At 32.7% G+C, this 19,270-nt stretch overlaps 3 protein-coding genes and 1 long non-coding RNA gene across 11 annotated transcripts in view; 3 read left to right on the top strand and 1 right to left on the bottom strand.

The window, feature by feature from the left end:
* LOC148628251 (E3 ubiquitin-protein ligase HUWE1-like) overlaps nt 1–4,437 on the bottom strand; it is a 68,622-nt gene extending 64,185 nt beyond the window's left edge. For 5 of the 6 annotated variants that reach the window (XM_088585109.1, XM_088585120.1, XM_088585126.1 and 2 more), the window contains exons 1-8: nt 4,386–4,437; nt 3,546–3,621; nt 2,808–2,906; nt 2,468–2,584; nt 1,705–1,865; nt 1,313–1,391; nt 611–673; nt 39–113 (exon numbers count right to left, since the gene is read on the bottom strand). In XM_088585109.1, the coding sequence (XP_088441235.1) occupies nt 39–113; nt 611–673; nt 1,313–1,391; nt 1,705–1,865; nt 2,468–2,584; nt 2,808–2,906; nt 3,546–3,590 (639 nt within the window). In that variant the 5' untranslated portion in view covers nt 3,591–3,621; nt 4,386–4,437. Of the gene's footprint in view, nt 1–38; nt 114–610; nt 674–1,312; nt 1,392–1,704; nt 1,866–2,467; nt 2,585–2,807; nt 2,907–3,545; nt 3,622–3,890; nt 3,913–4,385 lie in introns of those variants that run through there. The other variant, XM_088585113.1, reaches the window with a different exon arrangement.
* LOC148628250 (uncharacterized) lies at nt 4,372–11,291 on the top strand. Of its 2 annotated transcripts, XM_088585132.1 has the most exons (3): nt 4,372–4,503; nt 7,892–8,033; nt 9,940–11,291. In XM_088585132.1, the coding sequence occupies exon 3, from the start codon at nt 10,011–10,013 to the stop codon at nt 11,283–11,285; it is 1,275 nt and encodes a 424-aa protein (XP_088441258.1). In that variant the 5' UTR covers nt 4,372–4,503; nt 7,892–8,033; nt 9,940–10,010; the 3' UTR covers nt 11,286–11,291. The 2 variants fall into 2 exon arrangements, with proteins under 2 accessions (XP_088441258.1, XP_088441262.1); XM_088585136.1 differs by lacking the exon at nt 7,892–8,033 and having other exon boundaries at nt 4,437–4,503.
* A 1,509-nt stretch (nt 11,292–12,800) lies between these two features.
* On the top strand, nt 12,801–15,863 carry LOC148628249 (uncharacterized). 2 transcript variants are annotated; one of them, XM_088585102.1, is made up of 4 exons: nt 12,801–13,119; nt 14,500–14,551; nt 14,940–15,039; nt 15,649–15,863. In XM_088585102.1, the coding sequence occupies exons 1-4, from the start codon at nt 13,034–13,036 to the stop codon at nt 15,729–15,731; spliced, it is 321 nt and encodes a 106-aa protein (XP_088441228.1). In that variant the 5' UTR covers nt 12,801–13,033; the 3' UTR covers nt 15,732–15,863. The 2 variants fall into 2 exon arrangements, with proteins under 2 accessions (XP_088441228.1, XP_088441225.1); XM_088585099.1 differs by having other exon boundaries at nt 14,500–14,578.
* Nucleotides 15,864–16,100: 237 nt separating this feature from the next.
* On the top strand, nt 16,101–17,198 carry LOC148628248 (uncharacterized). The gene is made up of 3 exons (XR_015922497.1): nt 16,101–16,221; nt 16,552–16,647; nt 17,088–17,198. It is a non-coding gene; the product is annotated as an uncharacterized LOC148628248 (long non-coding RNA).
* Nucleotides 17,199–19,270: the final 2,072 nt, after the last annotated feature.

Genomic DNA, 19,270 nt, shown 5'->3' with positions numbered 1-19,270 from the left:
GGATACAAAATAGAACTTCAATAGTTACTGTAACATACCTTTCTGAGACCTTTATCTTCTTTATTCTCCATGTAGAACTCAAAGTGCAGTGTTGTTGCACTAGATGGAAATTCCTATGAGAAAAAAAAGGACTTTAAAATTTCATTTAGTTAATACATGTAGTTTTCATAATAAAGTTGTAAGCAGTAATTTGGTATTTTTTTCTTATACCTACACATCCAAAACAGGGAAAAAAAGCTTTAAAATATTCTGTCTAAGCACCTAAATTGCAAACAGTGATATATTGTATTGACATTGACCATAACAACTTTTTTCTGTAAAAACTAAGGAATCCAACAAACTTTCCAGGAGTACTGGATAATGGTCCCCCTGCCAAGCTAATTCAGTTAGTATCTTCAGGTACATGCCATCAGGGACATCAGCTTGCACGAAAATACTCCGGCATTATCATATCATGTTCTTTTAATCAATTATTCAGCATAGTTCGTGCAAAATAAAATTGTTTACTATCCTAACTACATTTAGTAAAATTTTCAAAAAAATCATTTAAAAAAATTATACATTTTTGTCCATCTTGTATGTGAAAACTACATTATTCCAATGCACTTACAGTCAAAGGACTGTTTTTGCAACATTCTGCTAAGCCAAAACCATTTTCTTTTCCTCCCCAGCTCTGTAAAAAAATATAAAAGTAAATGGAAGTGAAAAATACAATCAAATTTCTTTGATTAATATCTATGCAACACTAACAAACCTAAATTACAATATCCTTCTGAATTCTTCACATGCAGAGAATAAAGGCAAGTTTCAACTTACATTAGCATTGACTAGGAAAAATGTCCCACAAGAGAGGTAATTTAACACCTAGGTGTAAAAAGTAATGTCTAGCCACAAAACCAGGATAAAAGTTACTAAACAACACCTCTACCCAACAATGCCAATCACTACTGTTACTGTAGCATTGTATTCGATCACATAAGTCACATGACAGACATGAAGATACACAGTGCAACATTTCCAAGTGGCGATCACATAAGTCACATGACAGACATGAAGATACACAGTGCAACATTTCCAAGTGGTGAGATTATAAAAGTAAACATTTCTCTCTTATAATTTCATCATTTGGAAATTACAAAGAAAAGTGCTATCTACTCCGGTATCTTATTGAATAAAAAAGAGAATTCTTACCAAATAAATGGCAAATATACATTGGGTAACTTCAGAACATTCCTTAGCAAAAACCTATATGTATTATCATTATCTCTACTACAAATGTACACAGACTTTTCTTTTGAAAGAAAAAACTTGCCTCAGCTAAGTGTGTCAGTCTAGTAATCAGAGCTTGCTTCTTCTCATTGGCTAATCTTGGGATGAAATTGGAACGCTTGCTGCAAAGAGATAAACTACACATGTGAGTACAATATCTTATACACATATCTTAGTTCCTACATGTTCTTTTTTTATCAAAAAAAATGTATTAGGTCAATTAAATATTTACCAGGAATACTTAAATGTGGATTGTATCAAGTAAGCAAAATTAGTCAAACAACTATGTTTAGCTGCTGCTGCAGGCCTAAAAAATGTTCATGTCCCTAATCAAGCACAAATGAAATTCAGCCCCTAACTTCCCTAAGCAAAGGAGAAAATTGAATATTCAATAGCACTGAGCTGTATGGTGAAAACTTATACACATGTACACACCTGAAAACATATAATAGATTTAGAACAGCCAACACAACTGTCATGTCACATGATGTCAACAATGTGGTTAAATGTTCCATTGAGTTGTACAAATGACGAGAAAAGCTGTGCTCAATCAGTAGAGATGTAAAGTGCAGCACATGTAGTAACAAGCTCTTCAGCTACAATATAAACAAAAAAATCAATAGGAACTATAAATTGGCAAACCGTTCATTTCCATGAATCACTGACTTGTTACATGTATTATAGATCCAAATTTTTTTTTGTCTAGCTACAAAACCAGGATAAAAGTTACTGAACAAAACCACTACCCAACGATGCAAATCACTACTGTTAATGTAGCATTGTATTCGATCACATAGGTCACATGACAGACATGAAGATACACAATGCAACTGATATTCAATGAGTGAAAATACAGAAAAACACTTATACATGTAAATAAGAATTAACATAGGCAGTCTGTCTTCATACAACTATTGTAGTATTTTATGCTGGATGGAGTATACAACACATAATCAATATTTAACAATAAAAAAAAGTTCCATCAATGTGCTACCTCTGTACCTTGTAAGCAATATGTTATTTTTGGGGTTTTTTTTTATTAAATTGGCCAGAATCCAGTTATGAAGTGCTCTAATTCTAACAGTGTAATCAAATCAAACTTTCCTTGGTGATTCAGGTAACTTTATTTATAACAAGAACAACTACTTTTAAGTCTTGAACTCATGTGTAATTGATAGCTAATATAGGTATATCATACTTCTTCACTCCCTCCTTGGTCACAGGCCAGTGTCCATTTGCCATCTCCTTTCTTACATGCCTTTTCCAAAACCTCATCAAATCTGTCCAACACATCAGACCAATGATACAATTCACACTGCAATGAAAAAGAAAATAAACATAAAAAAATTTGATTTATTTTTTTGTAAAAAATAGCACACAAAAAATAGCAAATTGTCAGGTACCCGAAAGCGGGACACAATGAAATCCTTACAAAATATATAGAAAATATTCCATGAAAAGAACTGAAATAGCATAGTTCTTATTTAAAACCAATCATTACTCAAGTTACATAAAATGTGAGACAAAACTTGACAAACCTTTCCAAATGTCCATGACTTTAACTGTAATAATTCACTTTTTAAGTTATCTTCTGTAGCTATTTTCAATTTTTCTATCAGAGCCCTGCAATCAACAGGCTGAAAGAAAAGAAAAAACACTTTATCACATATACTAGATCATTGCTTGACAATAAGAATATTTTCAAAAGAATTCAGTCTGTCATTTTTCTTCTTAAACTTATTCCTTAAAAAAAACAACCCAAAAACAAAATTAATTTAACATTCAAAATTTCTAATTCTTCAATGTAAACACCAGTAATCACATAAAAATGAATTTTCTACATGAAATCATCCTTATGCATGAATAGTTTAAAATTCTAAAGTATATTCTTTCTATTAAGGAGTACAATTAGGGTTATTAAAAAAAGAATGGCAATCCCTACTGTAAATTGAATTTAATCTTTTAACTTATACTCTGAAAATCAACAGGGCACTAGATATACCTAAGAGCAACTACAAGTACATGTACAATATGTATGATTCTAATGTTCGTGAAGAAGCTATTTGGAGGTAGACCTACAAGGTTTAGCTTTGCCGCTAAGGGTATATCAAATTTTAACCTCCAAAAGTCACATAAAATTTCATTAATTATAAAAATCTAATACTGAAATTGGTGCTCATAGATATACACTGTACAATACAATAATGAGCATTTTTTTTCTAACAAAACCCCTATTCATGTTCTTTACATTATAATAAAAAAATCATGTTTCTCACCACTTCTGTTGTTGACTTCTTCAATTTTGCTCTATCAATCTTCATTATGATGTTTTATCATGTACTTAAATACATTCTGAAAAGATAAATCGGATAATATTATCTCTTAAGTCTTTGCCAGGTTCATTAGATCTACAGTTAACACTTTCAAGTGCAAGAGCAACACACCTCAATTCATTATGCTCCAGCATTCAAAAGTAACATGCATTTTATTCAAAATACCAAGGACACAATCTTGGAACAATGACCCATCAGTAAGCACACAAAACATGCTTCAAACTGTATTGAATTCTAAACTTTACTCAAGCAGCAATGGTATAATCACATTTCCTAAGTGTAACTTACAAACTGTACCCATACAAAATAGGGGCACTGTCAGCAAAATGATCATTAATCAGATATATTTTTAAACATGGTTACACTGTTCCTATAATTAACCAACAACTTTCAGTTTACTTGGGTTTTTCTACGATTCAGCAATTTAAACGGCAAACGAACAACACGTGCTTGCTTCCCTTCTCGAAAATTCTTCGCGGTTTGAAACACTTCAACAGGGAGACAAAATAAATCAGTAAAAGGGTTTACAATGGACCATAATGAGATATTAAAATCTAAAGGTGGTCACTGCGCTCGGATTTAACCGAAACCTTCGATATATATTCCAGGGCAGAAAATGGCGGAAAAAATACAGGACAAAAAGATAACAGTGTAGCAAATGGGAAGTCGCAACTCGTCACACAAAAAAACATATGCCGCAGTTTTAAAGCACAATAGTCTTTTTCCGTTCTTCTTTCCAAGATATCAAATACATAAATTATTGAATAAATTTGCGAAGCAGACCTCCAGACGGCAGCCATGTTGATGTTGGCATGCCCGGATGCTTAGAACCTCGTTTTGGATAAGAAATGACTCAAAAGTGAAAGTAGAACTGAAAGTAAACCACTGTGATCTGAAAAAGGTTGTTGTGTAAAGAAAATTCCCCAACTTATTTCTATTTTGTTTACATTGTGCGTTAGCCATGTTCTTGCAAGGCAGAGCTTAATTTTTAAACTGATTTTTATTGGTTTTAAAATTGTGCAATATTTTTACACAGTGGCCAGATTTTATAGGGAGGAGGTTATAAATATAACTGTATAATTGTGATCGTGCTAAAGTACTTGAACCCCACTACATTTTTTGCACCTGCCCCAAGTCAGGAATATCTGGCCTCTGTATGTCTTGTTTCGTTTTCACCTGTAGTTTATTTTTTATGTTACTTATGTATGTAGAGGCAACTCTTTCATTGTACCTGTATATAATGTTGTTTTGGGACCGGCTGCAGCCTACCCTGTGGTATGAGGGTTTCCTTGTTGTTCATTGAAGACCAATGGATGGCCTTCAATGGGGAACCATGATGAATCGGAACATAACAAAAACGGACCATGACAAAATCAGACCATAGCAGAATCAGACCATTTTATTTTTAGCTCACCTGGATGTAGGCCATGTTAGGTATTGCCATCACTTGGCATCCATCGTCGTTGTCGTCGTTAACAATTTCTTCAAACATCTTATCCTCTTGAAACTACTGAATGGATTTGGATGAAACTTAAGATGGCTGTTCCTTAGAGTATCCTGCATAAAATAACCGTTTGGATTTTTGATCTGTTAAAAAACATGGCCGTCATTACTAAAAATAGAACATAGAGGTCAGACAGCAGATTTTTGTATATATCTCCAAAACAGTTAGGTTTAACCAAATTCATGTATAAAAGTATTCAGCATGATGAGATCTATCTGTGGTCAAAATTTGGTGAAAATCTGTTGACCCATGTTGGAGTTATTGCCCTTTTTGGACGTTTTTTGCCGTTTCTAATGTTATTATTTTAAAAAATCTTCTTCTCAGAAACTACTCTACAGAATTCAATGAAAGTTGGTATTTTTGTTTTGTAGGATATCCTTAACAAAATGACTGTTGGGATTTTTGATCGGTTTAAAAACATGGCTGTTGTTACTAAAAATAGTACATAGGAGTCATACATCTCCAAATCTGTTAGGTTTAGCCAATAGCTTTGGATTGCTGAAATGATCCTTATTATAAGGCTTACAAAAGTCTCCAATGAGTCAAATAGAGTCAAAATTGTCTGACAACTCCTTGTTAGAGTTCTTTCACTTGAAAGGCAAAAATTTAACAAGGTGAGCAATTCAGACTCAAATACTATAGTCTTCTTATATAGTTTGTTTGAAAGTATAAAATAAAAATGGCTATTGGGGTGTATGAATGTGTGATCTTTAGTTACATATTCCTTTTTATTTAAAAAATACTGTGATGCATGGACTTGATGTTACACTTTCTGTGTGTTGCCATAGAACGTTTACCTTAAGTTTTTTTTTAAATTGGAAATGGAATTTTGTATTGTATACTTCTTAAAAATGCTATTCAGTCTGTTTTTAATGCTTCATACGTTTTAATAAGCTGTATATTGCTCTTTTTTTATGGTGTAGTTTCATTTTTACATATCTGGGTATTCTATATTAATATTGATTTTTTTAGAAACACTGTAGTTGCTGGGTTCATACACCTTGTAACATTCCTTAAGTAGACCTGAGGCTGTCATGGTCCTCTTCTTATACTTGACTCATAAGCTGTATAGACAGCCTCCCAAGTCAATTGCTTAAGAAAAAAATTTTACACTTTAAAGGGGAACATGTTTTTTCTTAATCAACATCAATCTTAATTTTGAGTAATTTAAAACAATTTACTACTGTTAATTATGTTGATGGAGCTCGTTATTTCAATTAAAATGGATAATTAGCTAGATTATCATAACGTGTGCAGGCCCTGTCAATCACGGTAATTAATTGGAGTGTGCTCACCTGTGTTTGATGATCTGACCTCATACTTTATCTGCTCTAAGTTGTTTGAAAGAAATTTTTTTATTTTCTTTTTGGTGATTGTTTATTTTAAAATGTCTTTTAATGTCCTGAACAAGTGCTACCCTGGAATATCTACCCTGTTAATATTAAGAGTAATCAAGGGAACCAAGATTCTAGAGGAAATCAAAAGAATGTAATCCAGGGACAAAGACTAGACATGGAAAACAAACAAACACAACGAAGAACATAAAATAACCAAAATAATACATTCAAAGTAACTATAGAAAATGAGCAACTCGGACTCCACTTTAAATTTGAAATGATCATTACTTGATCTCTGCATCACAGGATTTTTCAATAGAATGTTAGAAAAATTAGGTTTTTTACAGAGTTATCTGCCCTTGAAATTTTCATTTTCAGTACATTCCAATGAAATTATAACTCGGATTACCAAAATGATATGAGAAATCTTGTCTTTTTTCCTTGATTTTGATGGTGAAAATAGTCTAATTAAATTTTCAAAATGGTAGGTTTTTATACCAGGTTTCACCCACTGCCTGATTCTTACAGAGACTGATGCTTAATTTATGTTGGAAATACTGGAGTACTATTTGTAAGATATATATATGTCATTAGAACAAGCACACATACAGTTTTAATATTTCTAGTCTGATTTTGTAGTGGTTCATTTTTGTTTTGGTCTGAATCATCCTGACATTTTCATCTTGTTGGGGTTGTTTTCTCTTTGAAATATACCTATTCATGTTACAGGGAAGGTGTTTACACAAGTTTGTTTGTGGAAGATTCTGAATCATCCTGACATTTTCATCTTGTTGGGGTTGTCTCTTTGAAATATACACCATACCTATTCATGTTACAGGGAAGGTGTTTACCCAAGTTTGTTTGTGGAAGATTCTGAATCATCCTGACATTTTCATCTTGTTGGGGTTGTCTCTTTGAAATATACACCATACCTATTCATGTTACAGGTAAGGTGTTTACACAAGTTTGTTTGTGGAAGATCTTTTCAAGCTTTTGGTGACCTTTGAATGTATTTTCTGTTTTGTATTTACGTTATACATTGGTACATTTGTTGTGGTTCACCATATCTGTTCATTTTTCTAAAATGTCCTACAATGTATGACAGAATTGTTAGGCCCCAGATATTCTTAGGATAACATAACCTTCCATCCACGTGCATAGTAGTAAGGCATGTGGATTGAGATAACTGTATTGTAACTAAGCGACAGACACTTGTGTGGAAAGAAAATTAGAAGATTATAAATGGCAATCGTGCTTAAAAAATCAAAGGGTTTTTTTCTAAACGGGTTGCCATTTCCTGACTATCTTTCTACACAAAAGCCTGTGATTGATATTATGAAGCTCTTAAATACAGTTTCACTATCAGAAGGAGCTTTTCTTGTAGGAGGGAGCTGAGTCACCAAAAATATTCTGCCACACCTAAAAATTTCAATCTTTTTTTCCCCCAGAGAAATAAACTGGTCTGTGCCTTACAAGTAGGGGACAAGTAATCAGATTTGGGATATCCTCCCATTTGGAGTACTACCCTCATATGGTGGCTTTCAACCACTGTAAAAATGAAAAAAAGAAAACGTCAAATTATAATTAAATGTGAGTATATTTACAGTATTGTAAAAAGTATATTTTTTAATCATTACCACCTTAAACTGTTGCATTTTACTCAAGTCTGTAACTTTTCAACTAACTAAAATCCAAATATGCCTTCTTTAAACACAAATATGTCCATTACATGTATAAACTTTATTTCACATTTTCTTAACTTCCTATTTCATTACATTGTTAGAAACCCAACAACCAAGGAGTATAAGCTAAAAGAACCCCTCATTTTAGTGTTGTTCCCAACCTATTTTACTAAAAATAAATTGTTGGATCTATCCTGAATTACATAAAGTTACAAAGTATTATGAGACATTCATCTGTTTGATAAGGCAGAACTTTTAACATATAGAATGTATGTTTGAAATTCATATTTCACTGCACTGTAGTACATAATTATAAACTCTTAATTTTTTTTTTTTATAATTGACTCATCATACTGATTTTTGCAGAAATTAATTAAAGTAGATAAACATTTAGAAGGCATATCTCAAGATCTTTGGAATGTTACAATTTAAAAATGTTCATATTATTCTGTTGTATTCATATGCATCAACAAAATAAATATATGAAGGTACATGTTACATACTGCCATAACAGGATCATCTGGCTGACAGTCATAAAATATATACTAGTCGTATTCTAAGTACAAGCTCAGTTTGTTGTCTTGTTGATGTTTAATTTAACCCCCCCCCCCACCCCACCCCCCAAAAAAAAATTAAAATTAAAAATTAAAAAAAATAAGGTAGAAAATGCCTAATAGACAATACATGTACTACAACGTTGCTTGTTAAAGAGGAAAATACATGTCATAATGTGTCTGTTTCCTGCTACCCTACCTACCCTATTTTTTGTCTGCAACTATCCTTAACATTTTATGGCCACTTTGGCTCAAGCACTGTTAAAGATTAGAGTGTTCCCTTATTTACCCAGTGTAAAGTGTTTTTGAAAAATAGAGTAATTTCCCTAACTACCTACCCTATATTTTTCTTGCTGGTAGCAGGAAACAAAACTACTTTTTTTTTGCCACAGCAGTTTTCAAATATTATGGATTCCTTCAGAAATGTGCTTTGTTAGCAAATGCAATATTTAAAGTAAAAACATGATCATCATTCATGGGGCAATAGTCACTTTTCTTTTTTAGTTTGAGGAGTATTTTGTAAAGGAGTGGCCAAAATGCCATTCAAACTGACATTTGGAGTATATTAACGTGACTAATAGCCCACAAAATTTTCCTTTATGAATAGAATTCAAGGCCAAGCCAATTGATGCAAGAATTTGGTTTGTTTTGGTTTTTGTTTTTTTTTGTTTGTTTTGTTTTTGTTTTTTGTTTAGTTTTGGGTTTTTTTTTAGGGGGGGGGTAGAATTTGTTAAAAAAAAAAATCAAGATTTTGTTCTAAAAATTTGGTTTTGGCCCTATGAATCTACTTATGAATAATACTCTCAAAATATAACCATGGAGGTCATATTGTTCCATTTAATTTAGTTACACTGAACTTTGAATATCAGAGTTATACCCCTTTTGTACACATTCTGAACTTCCTCAAATATTTACAAAAAAATTAATGCCATTACTACAAACTTAACTTTAAAATTGTTAATTTGGCCTCCTGTTTTTATTTATAATAGTTTTTGCATTGAAATCGGAATTTTGATCTTATTTTAAACTGTGTTATGAGGTAAAAAAAAAATGTGTCTGTTTCCTGCTACCTTACCTATCCTAAACATTTTGGCTCTAGCACCTTGAAATGTTTTTGAAAAATAGAATAATTTTCCTACCTACCTACCCTATATTTACCAGCAAGAAGTAATAATATTTAGGTAGTGACCTAATAAAATTTGTCATTTTCCCCATTTTGCAGTACTTTTATGGAAATGAAAATTGGTGATTATTTTTTAGATTCTTGCTTGGATGAAAACCATGGACTACTAGATTAACTCTTGTTGCCTGAATTATATAGACCTCTGACAATGGATGATGTTTTTAAAGATGGATTGAATGGCGATGAAATTACAAATAACAGCAATGATCTTCCAGGAAATCATTTGTATACTTCACATGATGAAGAACCATTTACAGTTAGCATCAATGAAGACCATATCATCACCAGCTTGGATGTGGACTCTGTTCAAACAGAACTTTTAGAAAATTTAGATCAAATGGAACTCCATCTTGAATGTGATGATGAACCAAATATTTATGTTGCATCTGTTGATAATGATAGTGGTGCTTTTCCGACATCAATTGTAGGGAATAATGTAAGTTTACATATCTCCTTTTCAAACAATGTGGTTTCAAAGAAGGAGCGCACTACAAAAAAGACATTTATCTGTTCAATATGCAATGAAACATTTGGAACTGAGACTAAATTTTGCGGTCATATGCATTCAGACCATCAGATTATGACTCCTTTCCCATGTCAGTTTTGTTCTTATGCAGCATCATGCCGTAAACTTTTAGTAAAGCATAAAAACAGAAGACACCTGAAAGAGAAAACTTCAAAATGTACAGATGAAAAAAATATAGAAACCAATGCAAATACCATGGAAACTAACAATGTTGAAGTTGGCAACAATTCTACGTCTGAAATTGTTGCTGTGGAAACAAATCCTGAAGAAGAAAATGTTGCCATGGAAACAAATATTAAAGAAGACAAATATACTTCCACTCATGATAATGACAATATGGAGATGTCTAAAGACTCTGTTTACAAATGCAAGCTTTGTGATCTTTCTTTTAAACAAAAGAAAAGTCTTGCTTTTCATATGAAAAGGCATGCTGGGGATTACAGTTCACAATGTGAAATCTGTAGTAAAAAGTTTGTGTCAACTGTTGCTTTAAAAAGACATATGAAAATTCACAACGATAGCAGACCTTATGTGTGTGAGCTTGATAATTGTAGGAAAAGTTTTAAAATTAGAAGTATGTTGACAGATCATCTTAGATATGTACATAAACAAAACAAATGTAAATCTACTGAACTCTTACAATGTAGTGATCAATTTCATGGTTCTGATGTGCAAAACAATATACCCTCAAAATCAAATTCAGGAATACAAGGGAAGCAACTTTGTTGCACTATAGAAGGATGCAAAAAATATTTCAGAGATTCCTATAATTTAAAGACTCATGTTGCAATTCATTCTGGTAAAAAGGAAAAAAAATGTCCTTATTGTGACTTTGTCTGTGTTCAGAAAACATCACTAGACTGGCATTTGAAGTCAAAGCATAAAAATAAAGCATAGTTTTCATTTTGGTTGTTTTATTAAGGAAATATCCTAGGCTAAGGACATAACTTTTGAAATCAGTGATATGCTTTTATCATATTCAATTTTACCACAGCCTATCAAGCTTACATTTGAAACACAATGAAATCAGTCCAAGTTACTTTGATGCTTACTTACATGAGATTGATGTAAAATGCTGAATACAAACGTGCCAATTATTTGTAAGAGTTATGTCCCTTACCCTAATTCTACCTCCTGAAATCTAACAAGCTTAGTGTACCAAGAATATTTTCTACACTAAGATTATTTTTTGTGCTGTCTGGGTGGTGAAATTTTACTAGCAATATTTCAACTGACTTTAGATGTTTCAAAAATCTACACTTCAGAAAAAAACACAATTTAATCCAAACGAAATTTGAAATAAAAAAAGACACAAGGACAAAAGCTTGTCGTAGTAAATGATCATAGCCCACCTTGAACTGAAGCTTCACATAATTATAGTTCTTTTTGTTTTTGCTTCTGTCATGTGTTTTAGGTCAAGAAAAAAAGCTTTTTTATGAAGGTAAAGGATATGGTCCATTCATATTGAAATAATGATTAATGATAAAGATGTACATAAATTATTAGTAGAAGTATTAAGCACATGCCCAGATTTTTTTCTCCATCAAAACTGAACTTGCTACAAGACCCTGTTTATTACACAACGTGTATATAACTTGGCACAGTAAATGTAGTAACTGTTGTGAAAGAGTCTCTATCCCACAACTGTTAGCAGATTTGCTATCAGAGGGATATATACAATTAAATAAACTTTTTTTTTTCATTTATTCTTAAATTTATTCAACGTGTCATAGTTTTCCTTTCCTCTTTCGTCCACCCTCGACTTAGCTCGTCGGGTGTTCCTAGAACGCTTACCCTACCGGTGCACCTGGTCCATGTTCCTAGTTTTTTAATGGAGTGCGAGTTGCTCATTTTCTTTTGTTGCTCTGTACGTATTATTTAATGGGCGTGTCTGTTTGCATGCCTGGTCTTTGTCCCTGGATTACATTCTTTTGATTTCCGCTAGAATCTTGGTTACATTTGATTAATCTTTATGAAAAGGGACTTGCAGCAAGTCTACCTTTAATTGGGTTGGTTTGTGTAATATTTGTGCAATAAATATTAAATTTTTGGAATTTTTTAAATTAAAGACGTCATATGTTTTAGCAATGTTTTGAAAGCTTAAAGCATAACATGATAATAAAAAGTATAAAAGTTATAAGTTTAAACATTTATTTCATATGATCAGGCATTTGTTATACAACATTACGTCTTTTCCCATGAAATTAAATTAATAAAATACATGTATATAAAAGTAACTTTGTACATCCAGCTTTAATGTGGCTTGCAAAGACGAAGATGAGTCTGTGGGAGTACGATAACGATTCTCTATTGTAAACAAAATATAGTCAAGATAGATCAGCAATACCGTAATTCTTTTTTAAACTAAATGGCCATGTAAGTAGATATTTAAAAAAATATTTGCAAGCTTTATTTTGAAACCTCAATTTTTTTTGGGGGGGTGGAGGGGGAAGCTCAGAGCCCTGTTGAGGAAAATAAGTGTTTTTGCATCGTTGTACTGTCTGCGACGTCATGGATAATTCGACGTTGCACTATGACTCTGGTCAGTCGACTGTAGCAACGTCCTCAGTTCAGCAGCTTAAACGCTACGGAGAGAACAAGCATTTTATCTCGGAGATATTTATTGCCGTTTTACTAGGACGAAGATGAAAGCTCTTCCAATTTTGTTGTTTTTAATGCTGCAGATCGTCAATTATAATGATGGCAATGTCAGAAAAGAGTTAAATTTGAGGTATGTACAAGTCCTGCTTAGACATTGATATAACGAATTATAATTTCAAAAAAGTGGATGAGCAAATCGGACTGCACTTAAAACTGGGAGCATGGACCAGGTATACCGGTAGGGAAGGCGTCCTCTAAACTCAGTCAAATTTAATCAGTGTTAACCATCAATTAATCAGCATTTATTGAAATGCTTTGTGTTATATTATTTTTGTGAATTTCAATTCAATGCGTGATTAATCACAAATATTTATTTTGCGGGTAAGTAATGACATACATGCACAATGAACGAAATAACAAGAAAGTTGGCCCAAGCCCTTTTGCCAAATGTTTGAGTTATCTAGAAGTAATACATCCGAGTATAATTTCTCTATAGGCTAAAAACCACTAATTCCACTTCCCATAGGCTTCTATGCTAATTTCACAATATTCAATGGCTTCTCTGGACTTTACCTTAACTTTAACCTGCAGAGGACTATATATCAGCATGATTCTACATATGTCAGCTCACAATCCTCAGAATGGCATGTGGGGTTAGCAGACTTGCAGTGCAGTACTGGTCACCGGAAGTGAAGGGTCTATAAATAGCATGGGAAATCCCAGTGTTTTCACAAGATAGGGGTATATTTAAAAATCATTATGGAGATTAGGCTTCACATCACAAGAAGCAAAATGCACCTATAAAATGTACAGAAATGTTTTTCCTGTCAGAAACTGTTTAAATTTTTTAAATAAGATGAGAACTTTTTTCACAGCACTATGAGGAACAGGGGTAATTTCTGCGTAGGACTATTTTTGCGTACGTTCCAAATGCTCATTGGTTGAATTGGTGGTCTGTAACCTCGATGAACAACACCTTATAGTAGGAACCAAATTGAGGCTGTAAATGGAACGGTCTTAATGTGGCCTTGATTCCACTTATGTAGATTTATTTGCCTTGAACTGTCCGTAAAAACTGGTGGGCAGGATTGCTTATTTTGCAAGTGTTAAGCTGCACGGTTGTAAAACTTCATAATGCAAGTGCAAAAAAGCAAAATGTTATGTGTATTTCCTGTTCCGTGTTTTTTTTGTTTTTGTTTTTTTTTGTTGACAAATTCCAATAAGTTATTTTCAAAAAAGGAAACTTATTAAGCTTATATTTACAGTTTTGACGAAATTATGTGAATAAGTTCTCTTTCATATTAAGGTGAGTTTGTGTTCATACTGGCATATTGAGAATTTCGAATGGATGAAAATTTGTACATATTACAAATGATTGTTTCTGGTTAGTATTGTTCAAAGTGTAATTAGTACCAGCATTCATTATTTTCATACAAATCATAGTGTGTACAAAATATTAATTTGAACATAACATATACATAAAAAATGTGTATCGCTTTTTATATTCCAGCCTGGAACAGTTGTATGGAATTGCACGTGTTAACAGCTTTGCAACTCGTGAGGTAGGATTTCAAGTATGGAAACTACACGTAATTTTCATCTATATCTAATAAGGAAATAAGGAATAAAAATGATGAAGATGCATGGTTATATAGTTAATGTTTCCATAGTTATTGACATTTATGATTTTATGGTTGACACGGCTACAAGTTCACTATCTGTTTTGTACATGTTAGTGCCCGTCCAATTAAATCCATGTAAGTCTGGAATATTCTTTTGCAACACATTGAGTTTCGTAAGGATAATTCGAGTGAAAGAGCAATTTTTTAAAGATACGACATTCGGGTGTGCATTTTTTTTATGTATTTCGTGCATGACTACATATTTTTTTGCACTTTTTTTGCACTTCCTCTTACGGGTTATGCATCATTTTAACATTTTAATTTATAGGTTGGTTTGTCAGGTATCGAACTCTTGATGATTGGCCTCTGTTTTGTGTTGGCAGTGATTTACAGAAAGAGACGAAGCATGAATGAAAATATAAGAAAACGTAACTATTTTCTATATTTCATTTTTACACAACCACCTCAGTGGTCTAAGGGTGGCGTGCTCGCCTCGTGGGTTCGATCCCCGATCAAGTCACACCAAAGCCTTTATAATATTGATAGTCACTGCTTCCTTGTCAAGCACGCGGCATTAAAGGGGATAGATTGCCGACTGGTTGGCTAGGAGTCGGAATGCTTCTTAGTGAGGTGGCATGCCTACCTTTGGGTTGTTGTTTCTATGATCTAGCACAATTAAAATCTGGGCCAGCGTGTCTGACTGAAGCAGGGTCCGTTCTCGTCCTGAAATGCAGGGGAATATCTGCCATAAAACATTAAGTAATCAATCAATCATTTTCACACAGAACGTTTTCTTGTTTGTTAATCGTCTGAATATAGCTGAAATATTGCTGCTCGGACGTTAAACCCCAACAATTAATCAATCAATCTTGTTTGTTAATAGTAATTTCTTTAAGGAAAATGCTACTAGACATATCATATATAGATAACATTTTGTTTTATTACTTAGAAACAAACTGCATGAGCATGAACAGCTAACTAACCGAAGCTTCCAGTGAAAATATCAAAATCTTCATCTTTTTTGTTTTTTTTTTCAGGGATCAAGATTTTACAGATGGATTACAGCAGAGGTTCAAATATCCCACAAATCATTAGCTCTACCCTAGAAGGTAACACATGATTCATAATTAAGTAAATATACCAGTGCTCATACTTTTATCTACTTAGGCCGTACTTTCTTAAATTTTTAGTTTTACGAACCCTGCCACCCTAAGTTTGGCCAAATTGATAAATGTTGAATTAAAAAAAAATCTTCTCCGACCTAGCGTGTTTCATGCTAGAAAAATAAAATTTTAGTTTATAACTGCATTAAAGAATCTAAATTTATGCTACTTTATGTATAGTAAGTTGTCTTACATTGGTTTTTAAATTCAAACCTTAATTTGTCAAGATTAAAAGTAATTGTTGCAATTACTACATTGTTACATAATCTCCCAGTGAAATGATTTTTTTCTATCATGTACAGGTTGGTATTAATAAAAATCAGTAGCAGTTGATTATCAAGCAATTTACCGAAGAGTTCAAACAACTTGTTATTTCACCAGATTGTGTAATGGATATCAATGACTTGAGAGTTAAAGTAGAACTTGCATCACTGAAGAAGTTCATAAGTATGTTGACTGTTGAACTATCATGACATTTCAGTAAAATACAAGCTTCAGAGTTTCAGGGTTTGATTATCACAATAGAGATGTGATGAAAGAAATATTTAATTTACATTGAAATAATATCACAAAACTTGAAGATAAGAGGAATATGCTCAGCCTTAGTTATGGAGAAGTGGATGTTTTACAAAACTAATTATGGATCATTGGACATTAAAGCTTAAATTTGGGATCAAAATCTAAAACAAACAACTGACCCATGAACTTTGCTAGTTAAATTATGTAAATTGCTATTAGTATTTTCCAAATTACACTTCTCATTGTCTCCCTATCTAGCATCAGAAGTCTCAGCAATCAAGATGGTTCAGGATTACTACAAGGACATTATTGATGATGCAGTAGAGGAGGTAGATAGAGTGACTAGTGCTGAAGGTAAGAGGCTATCTAAAACTCATAGTTTAATCACTATTATCTTCACTGTTCACCGGATAATACATGTACCTCTACATTAAAAGAATTGTAAGAAGAGCTGATTACTTTACCGAACCCTCTTTCCAAACTATATTATTAGTTTAGAAATGACTGTCACATATTTTTCGCTCTATGAAGAAATAACCTCAAGCGTGTGGTGTGCACTAAATAGCATGCATTGCGGTTATTTCAAATAAACCAGAAAAAATATAACAGTCTTTCCTTATCATTTAATTTTAGTATCAAAACATAATGACACAGTCACATTACAAAATTAGGTCTATGAGATGATGGATATTTTTCCAATCAGAAAGCCTGTTACTTCTAAATTATATTATATATAAATAAACTTTACCGCCAAGTCAACACATATTTATATTTATTTATTCATTTCGTTGCAGGTCTTTAATTCAAGATGAAGTCCCAAGATACAAGTGTGATCGTGACATTCTACTTCCCTATTCCCCTTTCCTCCATTGTTCATTCATTAAAGCATATTTTGTTTATTTTCAGATATATTTTCACTTTTAGGCCGTAGATTTTTTTTATTTTTATGTTTTTTTGAAGCCTCCTACCTTCAATGTTGCCAAATGAAAAAAAAAAAGATTTTTTTCTCCTCCGATCCAGTGTTTTTCATGTAGAAAAACAAATGTTCGTAACACTGCATTAAAAAATTGGAATTTATACCATTTGTGATATAGTAAGTCGTTGCACATAGTTTTATCAAATTCAGACCTTTTCAAGAAAAAAATTACAGTTGTTACCTTGTTTAATAATCACCTAGTGAAGTGAAAAAAGATATATATAATTGATCTTTATAAGTTTGGTATTTAAAACAAAGTCAACAGCAGATGCTATTTTTCCCGTTCTGCTACCCATGAGTTTTTAAAAAATCGTAAAACTAAAAATGTAACAAGTTTTAAGTTCTGCTTACAAGCAAGTCACGTAACTCCGCTAGCGTATCCAAAATAGTCACAGAACCATAATTTTGAATTCAGCTTACAATCTAAAGCCAAAATACTTAAGTTTTATTTTTTACAGTTTTTGTGCCGAGGACCTTATATCTTAAATTTCTTGGATTATCCAAAATAATCATTATATATATCAGTCTTGGATAGCTTTATACAAATTTCAAGTTCGTTGGAGCTGCCTCGAGTCATTATTCTTTAATTAAGAAAATGGACATGTGAAAAATAAAAAAATCGGTCATAATTTTTGCTTTTTTGTTACCATGATAACACCTAACATATTAATTCACATTTTTGGCATACTGTTATGAAGCTCCGCAAACTCTACCACCATGTACCAACTTTCAAGTTCCTGGCCAACTAGGTTTGCAAGATATTGCAGTGCCCTATATTTTAACCTATCCCCCTTTTTGACCAAAGCCCCTTCCTCTCAAAAAAATAAGGAGAGTGAGGATCAATGGGGAGACTTCACTGCTGACAAAGTTTTATTCTAATCCTTCCATGCGTCTAAAAAAATGATAATATTAAACCATACAAAAACAATATTCCCCGACGCTTCGTGTTCGAGGACTTAATAAATTACGGTAAGAAAGGTAATGTAACATAAAGATAAATAAGAACCCAATGAGAAGCAGTACTAATTATATTGGACACCAACAAAGATGTTTCCTGTCGCAGGAGCTCCCAACATCAGTTTCTACGCCTCTAAGGTGATTTTTTTAAAATTCGACCGGCGGCCATCTTGAAATGGTGATTGTTTTTTCATTTTTCAATATGGTCGACCAGAATTCCTTGTAATGACCTATTTTTAAACCAAGTATCAAGTCTCTACTATTTTCTTCACATTTTTTTTATGTTTTCTTTCGTCTTTAAAATAATGTTGGCCATGTTTGAAAATGTTGGTAGTGTCCTATTTTTTTGCCAAGTTTGGTTCCAATCCGTTCGGTTGCTTTGGAGATGATGAGGACGAAAGTATTCGGGAAAAAAGAATTATAAAGTTAGAACACAAACAATATGCCCCCACTACATTTGTGGAACTTAATAAACAAATGTTAGTAAAGAAGGACAACCATGTTTGAAGCTAAATCATTAGTTCAAAATAAAGGTGCAAACAAAATGGAGACAACAAACAATATACACAAAATAATGAAAAGATAAAGAAATATCAGAAGACAGCTATGGCGTTCCATAGCATTGACCAGGCACAGTTTCAGTTGGTCAGATCATGACGGCGGCGACAATAAAACCACTGAAGCGATGAATTTTATCTCCGGATAACCCTGCTCCAAAAGCTAAATGATACAAACATAAAAACACTGAAAGCACAAACCCAGACAAAACAAAACCAGAACAATGTTTAAAATGTCAGCAACAGACACATGGAAAACATACAAATGGAAGTTTAAAGTCATGAAGGCCAGAAACCTCTTGAACAGAATAATGCATCTTTCTACTGGTATAATGCTCTTTTGACTGAATTGCTGATCCCTAAAAAAGGTGACACATTTTTTTTTCACATATTCATAAGTCGGGTGTGAGAGTACTATTCTGGCAAGTTGAGTCGGATTTTAATAATAGGATAATTAATTGGAAAGAGTAAACAACCAAAATATCAT

Source organism: Perna viridis, chromosome 1 (genome assembly GCF_037379345.1).
Source record: "Perna viridis isolate PV_CMFRI_1.1 ecotype Kerala chromosome 1, ASM3737934v1, whole genome shotgun sequence".
Taxonomy (NCBI): Eukaryota; Metazoa; Mollusca; class Bivalvia; order Mytilida; family Mytilidae; genus Perna; species Perna viridis.
Note: the sequence above shows the minus strand (reverse complement) of the source record. Positions and strands in the feature narration are given on the sequence as shown.

Coding starts and splice junctions, on each gene's coding strand:
- LOC148628250 (XM_088585132.1), top strand. CDS start 10,011: ATGGATGATGTTTTTAAAGATGGATTGAATGGCGATGAAATTACAAAT.
- LOC148628249 (XM_088585099.1), top strand. CDS start 13,034: ATGAAAGCTCTTCCAATTTTGTTGTTTTTAATGCTGCAGATCGTCAAT. Junction 13,120..14,499: donor AGAAAAGAGTTAAATTTGAG/GTATGTACAAGT, acceptor TTTATATTCCAG/CCTGGAACAGTTGTATGGAA. Junction 14,579..14,939: donor TTCAAGTATGGAAACTACAC/GTAATTTTCATC, acceptor TTTAATTTATAG/GTTGGTTTGTCAGGTATCGA.